Source organism: Leguminivora glycinivorella, chromosome 10 (assembly GCF_023078275.1).
Source record: "Leguminivora glycinivorella isolate SPB_JAAS2020 chromosome 10, LegGlyc_1.1, whole genome shotgun sequence".
Classification (NCBI taxonomy): Eukaryota; Metazoa; Arthropoda; class Insecta; order Lepidoptera; family Tortricidae; genus Leguminivora; species Leguminivora glycinivorella.
The window spans coordinates 11,863,564-11,885,982 of NC_062980.1; the positions used below are offsets into that span (position 1 = coordinate 11,863,564).

Genomic DNA, 22,419 nt, shown 5'->3' on the forward strand with positions numbered 1-22,419 from the left:
CATGGTGGTTATGTCCATGAGCGGCGATGACTGCTTCCCATCAGGCGGCTCGTCTACTCGTTTGCTGCCTATTTCAAAAAAGCTCGCTTTTTTTCAGGGCCGTATTAGAGATCATTCAAAAGTAAAACTAACACTACTATAAAATATTATGAACTAACACCTAATACCTAACAAACACACCTAACAAGTTATCGGGTTTCGGTGCCTACTTAATAAGCGCATAGGAATTTTATAAGCGTAGGTAGATAATTTGATATTCGACTGAAGATATAGGTGGTACGGTATGAATTAAAATTGTATTTAATTAGATATAGATCGGTAACTTCGACCGTTCTTTCCTAATTTTGTTCTTCAATTTTTTACCCACACGTTCGTAGGCCCACAAATCCACAGCGACATTTTATTCTGTCCAGTCGAGTCGACATCGAGAGAGGGGGTAGAGCAGGGAGAATTTTCAGAATCTGTCAAATTACCCCATTACACACACAAACACCCTTCACTCACACTACCTCAATTTACTGTGAAAGGTCAGTGACCCTTAATTTTTTTCAAGAGTGTTATTTTGAGTTTGTAGTCAACTACTGACCTCCTTTGAGAAATTAAAACTGTAAAAAAGGTAGCATACAAGAAGACAGAGAAAAAATACGCATCATCTAGCTTTCCTTCTCTGTTCATGTCTCATGTGACTTAAATTTACCTAAATATGTAGATAACGTTCCTTATTCAATTGATTGTTTATCTAGGTGTATTTCAAATTACTTTGCACTTCATTTTGCGTTACTTTTCTATACTTAGATTAAAAATCGTCAGCCTGCCTATCCCCGCAAACATTATTCAAAGACGTGTGTGAAGGGCTAAACTAAGGCCGATACCTCCAGGCAGACAATTATGGTCGCGTGATAAATGATAAAACATCAGCCCTATCACACTATTTGTAAGTGCGATAGGGACGGCCCGATGTTATACCATTTATCGCGCGACCATGATTGCCCTGCCGGTCTTCGGAGGCCTGTGCTGTGCATTACGTATATGCGGGGTGTATTAAAGACTAACAGATAGGTACTTTATTCTTTTTGGTCGTTAGGTTTTTTATCAATTTATCATTTATTTTGATACAAAAATAAAGTATGTGTATAAAATAAAAACCTAATGAATAGAGTACACCTAACAGCAGTCATGTCAGAGACACAAAGAAAGACAGGGAATATCGACACATATCTTATCTTATCCAATACTGCCATCGGCATCTGCATCAGACTCTTGATCTTACCCAATTTCCGAATCCCTTCTCTTAATTTCAGTTCCTTGAGTTGAAAATGTTGAAACTCATACTTAGTATTAAATAAACCACAAATACATATAAAAATCACAATATAATTTTAAATTATGGTTTAGGCCCTGTACCAGTTGCAGTCGCCAGGTCTGTAAAGCCCCTTGTAGTTTCTTTTAAATGGCTAAATACCTAGATGTCATGTCATACACATCTGTGATGTACCTAACTGAAAATTAAAAAACATCGCTCAGAGATAAGGTTCAAATTAGCATGGAAAAAATACAGTGCAGTCAAAATACCATCAAAATACGAAAAAGCATATGTCAATGTCAATATCACTGCCGTATGCCGTATTTCAGGCCATAAGGGCTGTTTTCTCAAATATGAAAAAATCTCAAAAGCAGAACTTTAAATAGTATTTTATGCAACAGGCGTTTAAAGGAGATCAAAAAAGACGAGTGGCGTGGGTAACAATTTGAGGCGAAGCCGAAAATTGTTATTAAGACGGCACGAGTATTTTTTGACTCAGTTAAACACCGTTGCATACAATACTTTTTCTACGACCATGCACTTAGTTTTTAATAGGTTTCTTGAATAACTTTCGTGAAATTCACACTGTTTCCTGTATTTTGACGCAAAGGTTTGCACTGTCAGCTCAGCTGCCCAAAGCCTTCCCGCGCACGCGCGCCGTATCGTTATAAGGCGTTGCCATGGTTACAGAGCCAAACAATGCGTTTTCAGTTTTTTCGATAGTGCGCACGCGCGGAAAGCCGGCGGACACTGGCTTTGGGGAATAGACTTTTATGTAGGGTTTTAAAGATCTATGCACGACCCTGTAAATGATGAATAATAGTTCTGGAGTAGAAAAAAGACTTTCTAGGAAAATTATTTTGAACTTGATAGGTAGAACAATTTTTAAAAGTTGTACAAAAAAATCTGAACTAAGTTTGTAACTATATAGTTCATATGAAAAGCATTGTTTATCTTAGATTGCATATTTTATATGCATATTATCGTAACGAATTTTCTTTCAAATAAAAAGAGAATTATTAGAATAGGTTGACGGTGTCTACCGTAAACTGGGGTTACATTGACCAATTTGGGAATTTAAACTTCTCTAGCTTCTACATTTAATGGGTATTTTTACCCATTAAATGTAGGAGTTAGAGAAGTATAAATTCCAAAATTGGTCAACGTAACGTAACTAAGGAAGAAAAAAATGGGACTTTTTCAGTCTTTTCCTGCTAAAAATCTAAAAAGGTAACAAAATAAGTGATACACTGATTTAAACTTTCACGATTATTACACATCATTATTTTTAAATCCAAAGTTGCAGGAAGCCTAAGATCACCTAAAGACGTTATACCGTTTCAATCACCTGGCGTTTATAAAATTGATTGCAGTTGTGGTAGCTCCTACATTGGAGAAACTAAGCGCACCATAGAAGAAAGGGTAAAGGAGCACATCGCGGCTGTGAAAAATCGTCAGGTCAACAAGTCTGCCGTGGCTGAACATTTGTTAGAGTCAAGGCCAAAGCACTGGATCGAACTACATGACCCTAAAGTCCTTTCCACGGAACGCCATTTCTACAGTAGAAAAGTGCGTGAAGCCATTGAAATCAAAAAACATCGCAATTTCAATCGGGACGAAGGTTTTAGGATCTCATCCACATGGAATCCTGTCATTAATAAGTGTAAGCCGAAAATAATATCGACAGTCGTTAAATCAAATATCGTCAGTGTTGTATGTCGACAGAGTAACATCCCTAGTGCGCAAACAGTTCAAGTTGATAATCAAAACCAAGTGCGGGTAGTTCGAAAAACTCGCGCGGCTGTCAGAAGGTGTTGATGTCATTTCAAGCCAGTCTTCTCCGAGACCACGGGGACAACGCCGTCCTTAAAACGTTGGAGGTCAGTTTAATATGTAGTTATACGCGATTAAGTCCCGATTTTAAAAATAATGAAAATAAGTGATATCAGGATTATTGTTTTCTGTCACGATGCCTGCACGTATGAAATGTTTTTTTTAACCCAGTGGTTGACTGGTAGAGAATGCCTTAAGGCATTATGTCCACCATTTGTACTTATTTTTTTATGTGCAATAAGGAATAAATAAATAAATAAATAAAATAATGTACGCAGAAAAAAAACGATGTGATCAAACATAAACTGACATTGGGGTTACTTTGATACACTATATATTTTTTTTAATGATAATCGAATGCAATCCCTTACAAAAGTATTTTATGTCAAGAAAAGATAAAAAAAAATGGTTCGCAGTCAAATATTACAACTCTTTAACGCTATTTTGGGGTTACTTTGATCAAGAATAAAAATTAACATCTTCGAAAAACCAACTTTATTTGCAATTATTTCAATATTTATCACAAGAAGCGATCAAATTATCAGCCTCAACAAGTACCGTGACAAAATCAGACAATAATTAACTATGTGTCATTATGGTCAATGTTACCCCATGCAAGTGATCAAAGACACCCCACAGAGTAAATCATTAGTAGTAAATACCTAGTTTGACTTTATGATACAAAATTCAATACAATGGTATAGCTAAACACATTTCTGGCAACCTAATATTCACTGTGAACCTTTTACTTTAATACCCACTACGTTAGTTTAGAAGTTTATTTAAACATGAAAAATAGCAACAAACTATGCTTATATTTTGACACGTTATCCGCACTGCCCACGACCATACTTACTTATTCACCTCGTCAGAGCACCATCTAACTATAAAGGTTGGTTAAGGGTTATCATAATATGTGTAGATTTCATTACCGACCACTCATAACATATTAAATCCTTATTTTTTGGTAAAATAAATATAATACGCTCGTGACAGGTCATATTTTGTTCGCAATCCGAAAGAGTCAACCCTTTTCCCTATTCACCCCCTTCCCGACCCTATTCACTCCAACGTTAGGGTGAGCGAAAATTACTAAATAAAACGACATATTTTCAAAGACAAACCGAAGTTCACACTGCCGGAAGATTTTTTGTGTAAAAAATTAGCATGGCACATATAAAAAAACTGCTATCGACGTTCAAAAGTCGGTTTTGGCCCTATTCACCATAAATTACGTTAGTTATACCCGTTCCGACCCCATGAACCCAAAATCTTCAGAAAACGATGTACTATGTAGCCCAATTTTATTTGGTATTTTGGAGGTAACTAGTAAAAATAATTTAGTTTTACAATTGTGCGAAAATAGATTCTCATTTGGCCGGTTTTTTTAACCTGGCCTGGTGGCCTAGTGGTAATAACGTTAGCTGCGTAAGCTGAAGACCCGGGTTCGATTCCCGGCTCAGCCACCGTGGGCCTTGTCGTTTTTTCTTTCGTGTATGATATCTATTTCAATATTATGTATGTATACTATGTATGTGAACACTTTATTGTACATAAGACAAGTTAGGACATAAAAATACAGTATAGTTATGATGTACAAAGGCGAACTTATCCCTATAAGGGATCTCTTCCAACCTTTGAGTGAATTGAAAATTTATTATTTATATAAACTTGAAAAAGAACAAATCAAAAATGATTCAATAAAATAATTTTATTTCTTCCCTAGTTGTATAGTTTCATACTTATGATTTTTATTTTAAAGTAATCCGTCTATATTATAGCAACCATGGGTGATTTTTGCGGACTTAAGTAGAAACGTGGAGGTAGACAGAAGTGTGATTAACATTTCTAAGTGTTAATTTCTTGTATCTAGTCTAACTACGAAGCAATACATTGACGTATAAATTGCGTCCATATACAGAGAGGTCATTCATAAAAATACCACTTTAGGTAAGTTATATATATTTTATACAATGTGACAAGCATTGACCACACATCCCAATTCACCCCTCTTCCGACCCTAATCAGCCCCTTCGTAAACCTATTCACCCCCTTTGCGACCCGATTCCCCCCATTCCTGATCCCATTCACCCCTCAGGCCGCGGATATTTATTCATCCCGTAAAAATTCCCCAACACAGTTGCATCGCTTTCTTCATGAAAATCATTATAAAAATGAAAATATGTCTTATGATTTTCTGTTATACATAAACTTTAGAAGTGTATACACATTCAAAAGGATAATGAACGATTAAAATGAGTCAAAATCCAATAAATTTGAACGTCAACTTTGACAGACATGAAACTGTAAATAAAAATGTGTGGCTTGCACATTTTCACTGTAATTTTAAATATGTAACACATTTTTTTTAGTAACATATTGTGTATAATACTTTTCACTCAACAGATAACTGTTATTGGCCTAATACTATGTAAAAATACCTATGTAAGTTGAATATTTACGGCTGTTGTCCTAAATACCAATAATAATAATAATAAAAAAATAATATATTATTTTCCTACTTTGATTGCGGAAAATAGAAGGAATATGTCAAGAAATATAATAACATTATATACCCCCGGAACCCTTTTCACCCCAAATTACGGTATTTATTAAATTGTCATTATGTAAAATGTCGGAAACTACGGAACCCTACACTGACGCGCTCTTGGTCGATTTTTCTTCTTAATGCTATGTAAGAGATAATAAAAAATTACACCTCCCAATTTATAATAAGTTTTTTTTGCAAAAAAAATATTTATTGCTCTCCGAGATATTTCTAAAAACCCCTGACTCAATGGGGATACGACGTTTCATAACAGAGTTCCTATGATCACTTTCTGCTCCATCATCAGATTAGCTCCATGATACCATAATATTGCATTGTCACTTGATTTACATATGTGTGCAAAATTTCAGCTCAATTGGAAACCGGAAAGTGGGTCAAATTTAGCTTCTACGTTTTGACTCAAACTAACATACCTACTAACAAGGCAAGTTGAATAAAAGCTTGTACCTATAAAGGCTTCTGATACTAGATTTGCAATAAGTTTACTTGTCATAATTTAAGAACAGATGAGACAGACATATCCAATGACACAAGTCTATACCGTTTTCGTGAAACTGTCAAATCACCTCATACAATTTACGGCTGTAAGGCAACCAGGTAGGGTTTATTATTGCACTTTAATTACATATTAATGATTTCTAGCCCGTAAGATATACGAGTATATTTGCTTTAACAATGGATAGATATTTATGCGGGTGAAAGTGTAATTTAGGTTTTTATAAAGAATCAAATATTTTTAAGCGACCCGATCAGATATGTATGCCGATAAGGACCCTCCCACATCTACCGTCTTGCGATCGTAGCGTCGGGCCAACTGTATGGCTAAGCCGCGCTGACGCGGCGTCTTTTTCCATACAGTTGGCCCGACGCTATACGCTCGCGAGACGCTAGAAAGAGAGACGATGTTTTTGCCGGTCACGGAGCATCACAAATTTTTGCCGGGAACATGTCGTCATATACTTATGGCCCACTATAGAAAATCAGATATTTTTGCACGGCTGTTCAAGTCACCAGCTGGTGTTCCATGAATATTTGATCTAGTTGAGTGGAGAAGTGCCATTCAAAACAAGCGCTTTGTAAACAACGATGTATTTAGGTGATTTATAATTATTATTGTTTTCAACTTACGGTTACGTGTTCGCGGTATGCACAGAGTAAATCTTTAATGAAATTGAGTCATTTTTTTATAATATACACAATTAAATTTGAACCAGAAGCACTATACCTATACCCGCTCGCATTCCCCTTTTTTCTATTCTAAGTAAGAATCGATTAATACGTATCTGAATATGTATGAATAAATTAAATTGTAATTGTTTACATACAACCTGTGAAGTTTGGTTGACAAAATTTGACATAGGTACTGTCATATATATTTTTAAAATGACGTACTGTTAATACCAGCGTAATGAAAATGTATTCCAATGAGTAAAACAAAACATGAAACTTTTTTCAATTTAACCGAACTAGAATGAAATCATTTATACTCATTCGGTTGTGTTCGTTATTTTCTTTAATAATGTGATATATTTTTATTTATTTTTTATGCACAAGCCATGCACCTTAAAATTTTAAATGAGATTGGATCTCCACCTGACATATTTGATTTACCCTAATTATTTTGAGCACAGTTTTACACTGGTATGGTTTTTCGTGTACGTACACTATTTTCTGTCAAAATATTTGTCAAATTTAATTGTCAACGCGGAGCGACCGGCGACACGTCTGCCTCCGATGAGCCGCTCACGGCATCTAATCGAAAGGAGAATTCTGACAGCAATGGCGAATGTATGGAAATTTTACGATAGTTTAAATTTAAGGTAAAATTTCTTTGTTGCCTTTGAGAGGAAAAATATAAAAAACCTCAAAACTTCTAGTCCATTTATCTGGCTTTTAGAATCACTTAATGTTATAACTAAAGTATTGAATTTTTTTAACAAAGTTTACTAAACGGCGACATACGTTTTTCTCATTTTAGGTCAACTTTGCGTGGGTTTATTTATTATACCTTTAATAATTAGAGATTCTGAATAGTCAAAAGTTGTAGACACACTCTTTAAGATAATAACTCCATTTATTTTATTTCATTTAATTTAGAAATGTGAGCAGCATTTGTTAAACGCCGAATGCACTTTTCGAGGATTTCGTACGACCCCCTCTTAACACGAAATTGCGGCAGTTTACACAAATTGGCACAATTGCCTGCGGACTCCACTCTACAGGATACCAATCGGTTTACGGCGAATTCGCTAAAATACATTCCGCTAACGAGGTTGAGCCGTTTACGTGAATATCTTATCAATACAATGGCTTGACAATATGTATAAATGTTTTGTTACTTACTAGCAATATTAGGAAACATTTTGTGATTTGGGAGGAAAAAACATAATATGTCGTGTCCAGTCCAAAAAGGTCCACTTTGTCGCTTGCCGTAAAGATTCTTTGATAGGTTAATACAGTTATTAGTATAAAGATACAAGCAAATCTCGACAAATAAAGACTTTTAGAAGTCTAGACTCAGACACAGTATAAATCTTCATTATCTATTTCATAGGTATACATGAAATATAAAAGTTAATTTTGAAGCAAACAATAGCATTGCATGGAATTTCAAAATCGATTTTTAATACGAACGGAACGATTCCGTTATCCGATTTTCTTGCTTTCGACTAAACCTATTTATATTTCAAGCTTACGGCAGACGTTCTTAGAAGTAAATGCTAGACAGAAAAGTAAATATCGACTTAGTGAGAATTCTCTAGTGGATTCCTTGAACACCTTCACAGAAATGAATAGCTTATGTCAGCATAGGCGGTTTAGTTACTGCGTTTTCTTCAGAGTACTAATTCCTAACTAAATTATTATTCATATTTTACTTAGAGCCAGCTATTAGGACGAAAGCAAAGCATTAAAGAGAAAGAAGATCTGCTGCTTGACACGAAAAATTACTGAACTAAATAAAATGGAAACCTGGAACGAATGCAACAACCTGTTAAATTTTATGGCATTCCGCAAATTACAGTAATTAACTTGTAGTTTAATTTACTTACAAGTTTTATCGTTACCGAACGTAACGTTGCGCCCAGAGCGGAGCGGTCGTAGTGTCAACGCCACGCAATTTATGGCTTTAATATGTTAACTAAATGTAAATAACATCACTACACTTGTACCAAAACACAGCTATCGCGTACGCACACGTTGCGAATTTCCTCCGCTACCTGAGCTTACTATCACTCGAAGACCTTTTCGAAACGGCGTATGTTTGTATTGACTTCATAGAGAGATAAACCCTTTTGAAAACACCCTCCTCACTTGATAACGGGTTTAATTAAGGCGCAGGTAGATAAACGAACGATTTTATGGTTTAAATACGTGTCGATGCTCGAACTAAGCAGTCTTAATTGTATTACAGGGAACTAGTTTGATAATTTGTTAACAGATAATAAAGACAATATAATTCTAATGAAATTTATATGCACAAACGACTTATGTAAAACTACCACGGTATAAATAAACATTTTTTCCCCTCATTAATAGTATTCCACTAGTTTACAATAAAGTGGGAACTACTGGAAGCAGTGACAAACGCATTTTTTGCGTTGTTAAAAAAAAGTAATGACACCCTTTATTTAATCTACATAACAATCTTTCACAATAACTCGGCGTTAAAATACAACTTTGCCCCCTTGTATAACAAATAACTATAATAGACCACAGGATAATGTCATGTATGTATGTATATGTATGTGACTGGTAACAGGAGAACCAATTAAAATAATTACCTACACACATCGCTGGCAGGAGCTGACCGCAATATTTTTACTTTTTTAACAACTGTGAGCCATAAAACAAATGAAGACAAACATTAACACGAACCAAAACTGTTGCACCTACAAAACTGGTCTGGTGATGTGTGCAGTCTTTTTTTCTCTTCTTCGATTTAAAAACATCCTTAAACTGGCAATACAATTCATCCAAGAAGTCAACAAAATCTTTACCTAGATACTACGTAGCCATTTTGCTAAGTAAGTACCTACCAACATGTTTGTATCAAGATGCTAAAGGACGTACATGAATACAGTTACACGATGTTTGTTGATCTGATCTGATTGACCCGACCGCGGCCAGTCTAGATCGTACGAGTCTTCGTGCGAGTCGATTAAGGGTGCGTGCTTGGAATCGGCATTCGCTCATTACTCCACCCTATTCATTACCGCGGCTGAATAACTAATAGGCCACGTCTTAACACGTCTCGGAGAGAGCAGTTATTTTCAATGAAATCGCCTCCGGAGCGTTCCGCGACTCGAGAGATGAGGACATTATTAACACTCATTCCTGTTAGGGATAGTCGTTCCAACTACGTAACTATATGAGTTTGTTTACCTAGAGAAAATTCCATAGGAAACTTGAAGTGGACTTTTACAAAACTTGGAGGACTCTCTGCTTGATAAAAGTTGTTCAAGTAGTATGATGAGTGAAAACTTCAGTAATAGGCGGATCGAATGGAAAAGTGGGGTTGATTTGTAGAAAAACATGTACCTAAGTAAACATATCCAGGATCAGGCCTGAAATAACACTGGTAGATATTTGTTTTGAAAGAAACAGACATGTTTACAGGCGAAAATTAAGAACCTATTTATAGAAAAGGTATCAACGGAGCGGGGAATACATGATAAAAGTTAATTTTACATATCCGTATTTGAAGATTCTAAGTACTCGTAGAAGAAACAAACGTCAAAAGGAAACGTCAAATATTAAGATCAAAATATTCTCCGTTTAAAAAATCGCAGTTGGTAACAGTAACCTTACCATGTAGAAAATGATAGGTATTATGATTATGATGTTAGTGTAGCACACGATAAGATATCAATGATGACGCCATAAACTCTTTATCGTGTATGGGGGCGTTTTTAGTGCGGTCTATAGTTTCAGATTATATTTGTGCATATTTATGCACATATGAGATATGCTGTTATTAAAGGGAACGACTTGTTTATGGATGTACATACTTATAATGAATCCCCTCACCGGCTTAATTAGCAGTAAACATTTTGTAAGAAAGGAACTCATAATTTTGAAAAAAAAAAGTATCACAATCACAACATCTCTTCTACCGACTTAATTCTTGGCAACCGACAGGCCGGCTTTTATTTTAATGCTTTGACTTTTTTGATAAATGCCCAAGGGTTGGTGTACATTATTTGACATCACAAACTAACACGTCCCCGGACAGTACGGCCACAGCCGTAGCGTAGTCATTTGTTTCCTTTGGCCTATGACACATGATGACAGTCTGCGTCCGTGAATGTACTAACTATATAATCTGTTTGTTCCAGTACACCGGTGCGTCGATAGGCGGCGGCTGCGCGACGGGCGCGCGTGTGCCGACGGCGGCGTCGCCGGCAAACACGGCGTCCTCGTCGTCCTCCAACACGGGCTCGGCGGGCGGCACGCGGTCCACCAGCCTGAGCACCGCGCCGCCGCCGCCGGCGTCGTCGGCCTCCACCACCGGCGCCGCCGGCGAGCAGCTCAGCCGCACCAACCTGTACATACGCGGCCTCAGCCAGAACACCACCGATAAGGACCTAGTCCAAATGTGCCAGATGTAAGTGACACTAGTCAGTTGTTCAATGATAGTAATAGCCTTATACGGCGTTAGCACGGCGGCGGCGTCGGCGTTAAACACCGTTCACCAAGCTGTATACCAGAACACCACCGATAAGGACCTAGTCCAAATGTGCCAGATGTTATGTATAACAGTCAATACAAAACTCTAAAATCAAATACATAGTTTCATATTGACTGTAGGTAAATATACTGTAACTGATGTGAGGCAAAGTAAGTAAGGGCTCTTTTACGCGTCAGTTTCTACAACGTTATACGTGTCATGAAAAATAAATAAATAGTTACTATAAAAAATAAAAACGCACAACTAATATCTGGGGACATCAATTGTATACCCAGAATATAGTCTCCAAAATTAATTAAATTAAATTATGTCATTAACATTTTGTAATTTGATATTTTCCTGCTATGTACCAGTTTTGTTGGATTGCTTACAAATTAAAACGCAATATTTTAAAATGTAAACCTTCACTAATTCTGGATTAGCGTCGACGTCCGGGGCCTCTGCAATAATTAATATTTCCTTTCGACGAGGGATTTTTTTATTATTAATTTGACTTGACCGTTATTCGAAGCTTATTAATTGAGAGAGGCACGTCGTTTCCCGCCATTTTATTGCTATCTCTTTCTAACTTATGACTTTATTTCACTCTTTTTTCCCCTACTATTCACCACCTGGCAGTAGGGATGAGTTTGATTTAAAACGAAATCCCAGAATAGTTCGTCATTGGCGTCTCGTTTCCCGCCGCGGTAGGTCGTGCTAACAAGAAGCTCGACTCAGATAAGTCCATTAGTGTTTAAAATTGACATTATAAGTTTAAAAATTTTGTTAGTTAATCGATCAAATCGAATACCTAGTGAAAGGTTACCTATTGTGACAACTCATTCACGTAAGTAATCATCGAGTGACTATTTTGTTTTTTGTACGCTACACAAAGGGTTTCGAATCTACCCTCCAAAATTATTTGAAATATTTAATTATTAAAACGGTTTTTGCCGTTCGATTTTGATTGTTGTTTTGTATTGTAGAATTATGGATGAGGTAGAAGGAAAGCCAGAGGACAAACCAGCCGAGAATGTCCCAAAAACAAGGCGTAAGCGTGTATCTAGTGCAAGTAGCAGTAATAGTACGGACTGCTCCAGTTCCTCGGGATCGTCGAGATCAGATTCGAAACGCAAGTGCCGGTATCGCAGCAAGAAAAGGGGGGGCCGAAAAAAGTCCCGTCGCAGGCTCCATGAGTTAACTAAACAAGTAAACGAGCTGCGAGCACTTGTTAATCCTAATAACTATTACGCTCATGAGGAGGATTGTGATGCATATTCTGTGGTTTCAGACAATGTCAGTCGAGACCTTTATACCGAAGCGGAACCTCAGCCGGGCCCGGGCCCGTCGAAACCTTTTGTCTTAGGCCTTGGTACTAAATTAAAAGAACCAACAATACCTGAGGCAACGGAAGGGCAGATAAAACTTTTGTGTGAGGTACAACGCTTTGGTAGCAAGGGCTGGAATGACATTCGCTATGCCGAAACTCAGAAAATCTACAGTAGGTCCCCAGGTTACACGGATTTAGAAGTTAACGAAGAAGTTAAACCATATGACACATATCCACATTTGGTGCATTCTGACAAAGCATATGGCGCCCTTACGTTTTGTTTGATAAAACAACAAGAAGCCCTGCACGCTGCAGTGGCAGAAATACTGGACTTTACTAGGTCAGGTGGCGAGTTTTCGTACGAAAGTTTTCGCGACAAGGTGAGTAGCGTCCTCTTGGCCGGTGACCTTTTCAAGGTATCCGAAGACATGTTACAACTTGTTTGTGGTCATAGAGCTGAGGTTATAAACATGAGGCGAAATGGTATCACGAAGCATATCAAGGAGCCCTTGCTTAAAGCGGCCATACGCAAGATACCTCCGTCCAGCTCGTCGCTGTTCGACTCCGAAGCCTTTTCAGCCAAGATTGAGCACCATGGTGGAGTTCGTAAGTGTTTCTGGCCAATAAAAAAGACCCCTGTTTCGCAAACAGACGAGGCTAAGGCCACGCCAGGCGCTCCCTCGCAGGGAGCATTGCCTCGCAAAGCGCCCTCGCAGGGCTACTGCAATCACCCGCATTCAAGCAACACTCTTACGTGTAATTCTCATGCTTGCCAAGAAAATGCTGCCGCGCAGCAATGTCATACCCAGCGGGGAAATTACAATCATAACTATCCTTCGCAAGGATGTAACACTGCATTTAAAAATGGGCCCAGCAGTTCATTTCGTGGACGATCGAGACAATATCAACAAAGGCCCCAGTATCAGCCCCGAGCTGCTCGAAAACGAGGTGCTTCCCCCGCGGGGTACAGATCCAACAAGCGAGGTAAATATTGACATAAGGTTCAGGGCAGGCCGGCTGGCACAGTTTTACAAAATATGGGAGAACATGAACGCACCGGACCACGTGTTGCGGATGTTAAAAGGGTATCGCATACCCTTCCTTCAAAAGCCACCCCTAGTTTATCCAAACCATTGTGGCGACAACCTCAAATGTCCGCAGTCAGACGACATGGATCAGATCATCGGCCAAATGAAAGATCAGGGTGTCCTAGAGGTAGTGGATCCGTCTCCCAGTTTTATATCAACCATGTTCCTAGTGCCCAAAAGCGACGGCTCGCCCCGGCCTATCTTCAATTTGAAGGCCTTAAACCGGTATGTAATGACCGAAAATTTTGGATTAATAAACGTGCACCGTGTGCCAAATTTCATCCAGCCGAACGACTGGCTGTGCAAGGTGGACTTGTCCCAGGCATACTTCCATCTGCCAATAAAGCCATCTCACAGGCGGTTTCTGCGCCTTATCTATGGCCAAGAGCTTATGCAGATGACTTGTCTTCCGTTCGGCCTCAGCACCGCGCCGAAAACCTTTGCGACATTCACCAACTGGACGGCGCAGACTCTAAGGGACATGAATATAAGGATAATAGTGTACCTCGACGATTTCCTTATTGCGCACCAAGAAAAGAATACTCTTGTCAGGAATGTCCAGACGGTAGTAAAGAAATTAGAGACACTAGGGTGGCTAATCAATTATCAAAAATCACAATTGATTCCTCAAAAAGCGCTGGTATACTTAGGCGTCTGGTGGGATGCATGGAGAAACCAGAAAAGGCTTCCGGACGAAAAGATTCCATCTTTGTTAGGCAAGATCCAAGAACTGCTTTCCTCTGCGAAAACCAATCGAAAGAACTTGGAAAGATTAGTGGGACTTTTAAACTTCGCAAGTTTCATGGTTCCAAAGGGAAGGCTAAACTACCGAGCCCTGCTAAACTTTCTGAACTCTGTGCCACGTTTTTCGAGTCAGACATATGTCATTCCGGACAGAGTAAAGGAGGACTTGACCTGGTGGTTGCATCATTGTCGCGCGGCTTCACCGATCCACCTACCTCCACCGTCGCACTTTTTAACAACAGATGCGTCAGATCTGGCCTGGGGTGCCCAATTAGACGATCAAGCTTTGACGGGATTTTGGACAAAGCCGGAACAAAGGTTGCATTGCAATCAGAAGGAGATGCTTGCCGTGAAAAGGGTTTTAGAAGGTCACTGTCAGTCCCTGAGCAACTCTACGGTACTTGTTCAATGCGACAACAAAACCGTGTTAGCATATCTACGCAACCAGGGCGGCACAAAGTCGAATCCACTCCTAAAATTGACATTCCAGATATTTTGCATCCTAGAGCAATACCACATCAATCTGAGCCTAGTTCACATTCCGGGAAAATACAACAGCCATGCAGATCACCTGTCACGACTGCGCCAGGCCCCGGAGTGGCATCTGCTTCCGGGCGCTACGGAGAAGGTATTTTCAAAATGGGGTGTTCCCCAGATCGACCTATTTGCGTCTCACCAGGCGCATGTGGTGATAAATTACGCTTCACTGGACCAAAGCGACCCGAAGGCGTTATTTCACGACGCATTTTCACAAGTGTGGAATTACAACCTGGCCTGGGTGTTTCCACCCCCCTATCTGGTCCCGAAAGTGCTAGCACATCTCAACCAAGCAATGGGCACATACCTGTTAGTAGTACCACGATGGGATCGCGTTTATTGGCGAGCGGACATCAGATCACGCGCTCTAGCAGCCCCTTCACTCTGCGATCACTGGAGAGGTTCTTGATCGACGTCACGACGGGATTGCCTCCACCGAAAGTGCAGGAAATGGTCGTGGAAGTGTGGAAGTGTGGGGGTGGTCGGAAAACTTAACTGACTGGAATTCCGATCAATTGAAATTACTCAAGCGATCTTGGCGTACGTCCACCAGAAAAACCTACGACATAGCGTGGAAGAAATGGGTCCTTTGGGCCACTAGTCACAATGTAAACTTCAAGAAACCGTCTGGTTCGGACTTAGCGAAGTATTTATCTGATCTTCACTTAATACATAAACTTTCGTACAGAACTATATTGCTCTACAAATCAGTAGTCTCCACGTTATGTAATACAGAGGATTCTGGCCTACTGAGTTCGCACATTCTTGTTAAACATGTTCTAAAATCGATTGCATTGCAGAAGCCCATAGGCCAGAAGCCCCCTATTTGGAATATTGATTTTCTTCTTGATCATCTTAGCAAATGTAAAGTAAATTTGGAGAGTGCTTTCGAATCATGCAGACACACTGCAATGTTATTGCTGCTTTGCTCTGGCAGGCGAATCCATGATTTGACATTGTTAAAAATTGATTGTCAGCACTTTGTAAAATCTGATGATGCTATTGTATTTTGGCCGGCATTTGGATCAAAGACGGACTGCGCTGACTATAGGCAGTCGGGATGGAGATTGTTACACAACTCTGAGTGTCAAAACTTGGACCCTGTATTTTGGGTAAATCATATAGTTTCTTTACTAAAATGTAGGCGTGATTTGGCCAATATATGTGATTTATTTGTTACTCTAAGAGGTGATGTCAAAAGTGCATCTCGAACGATTATTTCCGGTTGGATAAAGAACTTGTTCAAGGAAGCAGGCATTACAGCGACGCCAGGCAGCATTCGCTCTGCTGTGGCATCAAAACATTGGGTAGACAATTTCCCTGTAGACGAAATTCTAGCGCGTGGTAATTGGCGCTCAGAAAATACTTTTTGTCGTCACTATAGGCGTGAAGTGATGCCTGTATCCTCTGTTGATTCTGTATCACACTTGTTTGAACCAATTAAATAGTTAACTATAATCTATTCTTAGAAATACTTTTAGATGATTCATGATTTCTTGCTAATACTTGCAATAAATGGTTGATTGGTGAATCTGAGGTCTTATACATTTCTATCCTAACAATCATCATGGTATAAGGTCACATTGGCGTCCTCTTTTTTCTTCACCACCAGGCGATAACAAACAGGTCTCAATTAATAAGCTTCGAATAACGGTCAAGTCAAATTAATAGCCGCGTTTTACCTACCAATAAAACGCATATTAATTTACTTACCTTATTCGAAGCTTATGAGTAAACTCTGCCTGGTGACATTACTTAATCGCGAGCCAATGACGAACTATTCTGGGATTTCGTTTTAAATCAAACTCATCCCTACTGCCAGGTGGTGAATAGTAGGGGAAAAAAGAGTGAAATAAAGTCATAAGTTAGAAAGAGATAGCAATAAAATGGCGGGAAACGACGTGCCTCTCTCATATTAATCTTATTACTTAAACGAACCCTAAATAATGTTGACTTTCTTTTCAGGTATGGTAACATAATCTCGACTAAAGCAATATTGGATAAAAATACGAATAAATGTAAAGGTAAACAACATTCATTCCGTACGTCTTTCCTTACACTATCATAGTCTATTGAATATTGTACGTACCTATCGTAAAAGTCTGTGCATAGTTATTTCACGTATGTATATAAATTATATCTTTCTATTTTAAAATAATAGATTGTGCAAGAGAACTATTCGTGATTGAATTATTTAATATAATATTATTTTCTAGAATACCATATACCCTCATTAACCTAAGCCATCTATGGTGAGACTTTTTTCCAATATATGCACGAACACTAGTTTCAATTTGATTCATATTTATAACGTTCTCATACTATGATATGTTTATTTCACATACGTGTTATTTTATTTGTAGTTCATCATCTTTATTATAATTATACTTAATGCACAAAGCACAGATGGATACAGATTATCGTTCGACGCACAAGATGTTTTACTCTCACCTCGATTTGACAATTGCATTTTCATTCCGCTACTTACGAGTAGGCAATTAATGTTATTAGTTACATAATCATAGGCTGCATATTTCATATATTTAATACCTTACATACCTATGATAACCACGCATGATTCACTGTCAAAATAATTTTAATAACTTTACTCGTAAACTATTTTACTATAGAAATATTTCACTTTTGTTTCCACAGGTTACGGTTTTGTAGATTTTGAGACAATCGCGTCAGCGGAGGCAGCTGTAAAAGGATTACAAGCCAAAGGTGTTCAGGCCCAGATGGCTAAAGTGGGTATCTGGTTCCTGCGTAGACTGAACCGTGTACGTTGTGCATGCAAGTAATACTATTATGACTAACCGCCTGCTCCTACTCCGCTGTCTCATTCCTTCTTTCTGCTCCGTTCGACTGTACCTTCTATCTCATCAGCGTTAGCCGACTCTGTCCGCTCTCCTGTCACAGATTGATTAATTCTATACAGGATACGACACTCTGTTACGTTTCCCAATTATTGTCACCATCATTGTGTCGCGCGGAATGCAAAAAATGACCCCTTGTTATGAAGGTACCTGTATATGTATATTCTTCTGCTTGAGACAGATATACTAATAGAATAACAATAAATAATTTACTAGAACAATAGAAATATTTTATAGAATTATATATGGTAATCAATGACGCCATTAATGAATGATCCCGTTTCTGCTTAAGAGTGCCGTATCGCTTGTAGTATTATTGAATCTGTGTTCCCGCATCCCGACTAATCAAACCTAAAACTGCAGCATTGGTCCGACCCCTCGATCCGTCTACCCTTATTTATAGCTTTAGTGAGTACTTGCCCCCTTGTCTATTTCAAATGCTGATACCATTTAAATAAGCATTTTAAAGTAAAGTCGTGTTCTTTGTCTATCGTAAAATCTAGATTTGAATTGCATAGTATAGCATCAGCATCCTAACCTTGTTGACCAAGGTGAATAGTGTAACTGTAAAAGTCAAGATAATGCCTTTGTCTTTTTGATTCAATAGATTGGTTAAAGTGTCTAGATGAAGTAGGCCCTGTGTTTAGATAACTGTGCGCGTAAATTGGAATGTGTCAGTTGTGTCACGTCACGTTGTGCGAGGTATCATTCATCCGCCAGTGCACAGTGGCACTGGGACCTGAGTAGTATCAGTCAGCGTTTTCGAACAGACCCATGTAACACTAATGTGTTGTGAGTATTTATTTACCTTATCCCTCCAGAGGTACGCCATTTCGACGCCAATTTAACGCTTTCTTAATCTATTTTAAACATTGTTTCGATTCTGTACGTCGTATGCTTCAGCGTTAAAATTAACAATAGTGTGTCGCTACTGGGCTCTGGGTATTCTATGCTTACAATATGTAACTAGCAATAATATGTGTATGCAAATTAACTAGCTTCATAATCTCTTGCTGATGTCTAACGCCCATCTCGACTACGTATCCTATAGCATATTAGATCTATCTGCTGATTTACGTCAACGCAGGCTTCAGTGTCTAGATAACCTATGCGGGCTTCAAGCTAACTTTAATACTTGGAACAACCTTCCCTTCACTGTGACTACATGCGATCAATGCTTAGAGTATCAGTATCGTGCGGTACAGGCCACTCGATGTACAGTTTATATCATGTTCGTATGCGGTCAGCGCCATTACATAGCTTTCTGTGCAAATATGGAAGCGAAGCCGTTCATGTCTTTACATAACAATAACAACTGCATATTTAGAAAGTAGATTCCTATTCGCATTGCCGCTGACTGTAATTCGATCACTTGAAACACTCCAGTGCCGTAAAGGAACTCATAATGAATTACAATTTACAATCACATTACAATCTCAAACGTAAAGCCAATAAAATAATCTACTTGCGCGTTTTCAATTACCAAAGTGAAGCAATTAAATAAAATCTGTGAGCCATAACACCGGAGGATATACTACATTTTAACACCTTCGACACGGTACCTTACTACCTGCCTATAAAGCCGATGTATAAAATTACTCATAAGGAATTATGGGATCATGAAATTTACATCCGAATAAACATTTACGGTTTCGCAAAACCCGGTGCGAACTCTATCTGCCCTGCTTCAAAAGAGCTACTTACGTAATTGGAATCGCGCTTTGAAAAAGCCTTTTCACATCGAATTCACACCGGATACGGTCTAGATTGAGCCCGCATTAGTAATGTTCGTCTATCGTCGACCAACGTCTCAGTTCATTCAATGTTAATGTTACATCGAAATCCGTAACAAGTATCCATAATCGGGAATAATCTTATACTGTTTAGTCTGGGCCATAATACTAGGCAAACTGTTGGGCGTCGAGCACGAAGAGGATCGTACACTAAACTTCAATTACGTATATTCAGACCACGCTAAATTGACAGCGATTTTGATAGGAGTGTGACGTTTAATATAACCCTTGCGAAATAAGTAAGGGTCAATACGGCTAAGTGTGTCATAAGGAGAAGTGTATCTGGCCTTCACATTTTGCCTTTATACTCATTGTTACCAGGTGTTATTGCGAGTGCAAAGAGGATCGAATATTATAGAGAGTTACTGTCAAAGTAAAATGTGTAATCACAGTGTATAGACTGCCATCTCTCGACACAGGCTTAAAACTTTTGAACCTCAGTTTTGACAATTTGCCCCATATTGTAAGCTTGATAATTATGTGTTAAAATGTCAAATATTAACATTAGCGCCATCTAGTCGAGCGTTCCCCAAACGTTTAACGCCATCTAGGCCATCTTTCTCTATGGCTTTGAGGTACGTTGTTTCTTAGACTTTATCAGCCTATACGGAGTTACATATCGTCACTACTTTGAAAAAATCTCGTATCTCACGCTGCTCCTCAAAGTTAAAACGCAGTAAGTCTATATACATTCCATACATAAGTACCTACTTACTACAATTTTCTTTTCATTGACAGACGAAGATACAAGTTTTTTTAAAGTAGTGACGATATGTCTTTGTTGCTACTCATGATTAGTGGTACACGTATTGAACCCTGAATAAACACTGATAATTGTTTAAACAGACCAAATGGGCCTTCCCATACACACTTCACCTTATGACACAGATACCCGTATTGACCATACTGTGGTATCAAAATCATTGTCCACTTAGCTGGTTGTCTATTGTTTGCCCGACAGTCATTTAACATAATATTCATATGCCCGAATTTAACTTGCCTGAATTTCATTTGCCCGAATGATTTGTTTACCATAAAAATTGTATGACATACTGGTTGTTTATCCGAACATTACCTTCCATAATCATACAATGCCATACTATTTGTTAGCCATATTATTAAGTGCAATAATATGGTTTAATATAATATTCAAACGCCATAAGCAATTATTGCCATATTAATTATTGCCCATATTATTACCTAACCTACTTTCTGATAGCAGTTTCATTTTCCAGGGGGTCACAGTTCTAACCTAACCTACTTTTCAAGCAGTTTCATTTTCCAGGGGTCACAGTTCTAACCTAACCTAACCTACTTTCTGATAGCAGTTTTATTTTTCAGGTGGTCACAGTTCTAACCTAACCTAACCTACTCTCTGATAGCAGATTCATTCTTATCCCATTCTTTTTAGTACTTCTAGTAGTGTCGTCTCTGTGATAATTACGCATTTCGATGATTCTGCCAAATCACATTATGGAAATTGACTTTTCGGGTCGCTAATTTGGATGACAAATGATGGTATGGAATGTGGTAATTACTGATTTCGATGATTCTGACAAATGACATTATGGAAACTGACTTCATGGGAAACAAAGTTTCTGGCACTTGATTAATATAGTAAACAATGATTATGGCATAAGATGTTATGAGAAACAATATTATGATTGTTGAATAGGGTGGCAAATAAAATTATGGCAAATGAAATTCTGGCAAATGGGGGTATCCCCCACTTAGCTTATTCTATTGTACAAAACAAGTTTATATACAAATTTTTTCGTGCCCGGTGTACCTTCGTGAAACTCAGACCTAAATCTTCACCGTAACCAAGAATTCTTTGCGCACAGGCTTATTCCCCTTCAGCGGTCAGGTTCTTCACATTCCCTTCGGGGCTTCCGTTTACAGCAACAAGAGCAGGACCCCACGAACCTGTACATGGCGAACTTGCCCCCGCACTTCAAGGAGAACGACGTGGATCAGCTGCTGGCCAAGTTCGGACAGGTGGTGTCGACGAGGATCCTGCGCGACACGCACGGCCATAGCAAAGGGGTTGGCTTCGCGCGTATGGAGTCTAGGGAGAAGTGCGAGCAGATCATTCAGGTAAACACTTCTTTTAGTTTTATAATTAAAGCGATATGGGGACTTCCATAGTTTGTCCAGCATATGCCCAGGGTCGTCTAATTTTAAACTTACATACATCAGAGGAATCATCCTGTGTTAATAAATTAATATTAGCGTACGAGGGCTGTTCCGAAATTTTTTAGCTGCTCCGGTTGTACGAGTATTCATGCGATTTGTATTTTTCTTATGCTGTTTTGAGGGATTTTTCATTATTGACTAAGGTGATGTAGATTTGGGTTTAGAAAGAGATTAGTTTATTTTTTATATTTATTTAACTAGAACGTGTCGACGCTTAACCAACGCGAACATTTATGATCAATTCTTCAGACTCTTTAGTACTGTGATTTAACATTATTTTTCATTGAAAGAGTTATTGTATTTACAGGTGGTACTAATTGAGAATATTTACTGTTTATTTACGTATAATTGCGCTTGATTACGTAAATATGAACCGACAACCGTTGGGGTAAACGAGTTCTTGAGTGGAGACCGCGTCTCGGCAAGCGTAGTGTAGGACGGCCTCAGGCAAGGTGGAGCGACGATTTGCGCAGGATGGCTGA

General features: G+C 38.6%; 1 protein-coding gene across 1 annotated transcript in view; it reads left to right on the forward strand.

Annotated features, from left to right (window-relative positions):
* Positions 1–22,419, forward strand: part of LOC125230221 (protein alan shepard) — a 171,160-nt gene that overhangs the window by 141,431 nt on the left and 7,310 nt on the right. The window contains 4 exon segments of the mRNA XM_048135310.1: positions 11,042–11,310; positions 17,038–17,096; positions 17,728–17,852; positions 21,644–21,838. Of these exon segments, the coding sequence (XP_047991267.1) occupies positions 11,042–11,310; positions 17,038–17,096; positions 17,728–17,852; positions 21,644–21,838 (648 nt within the window).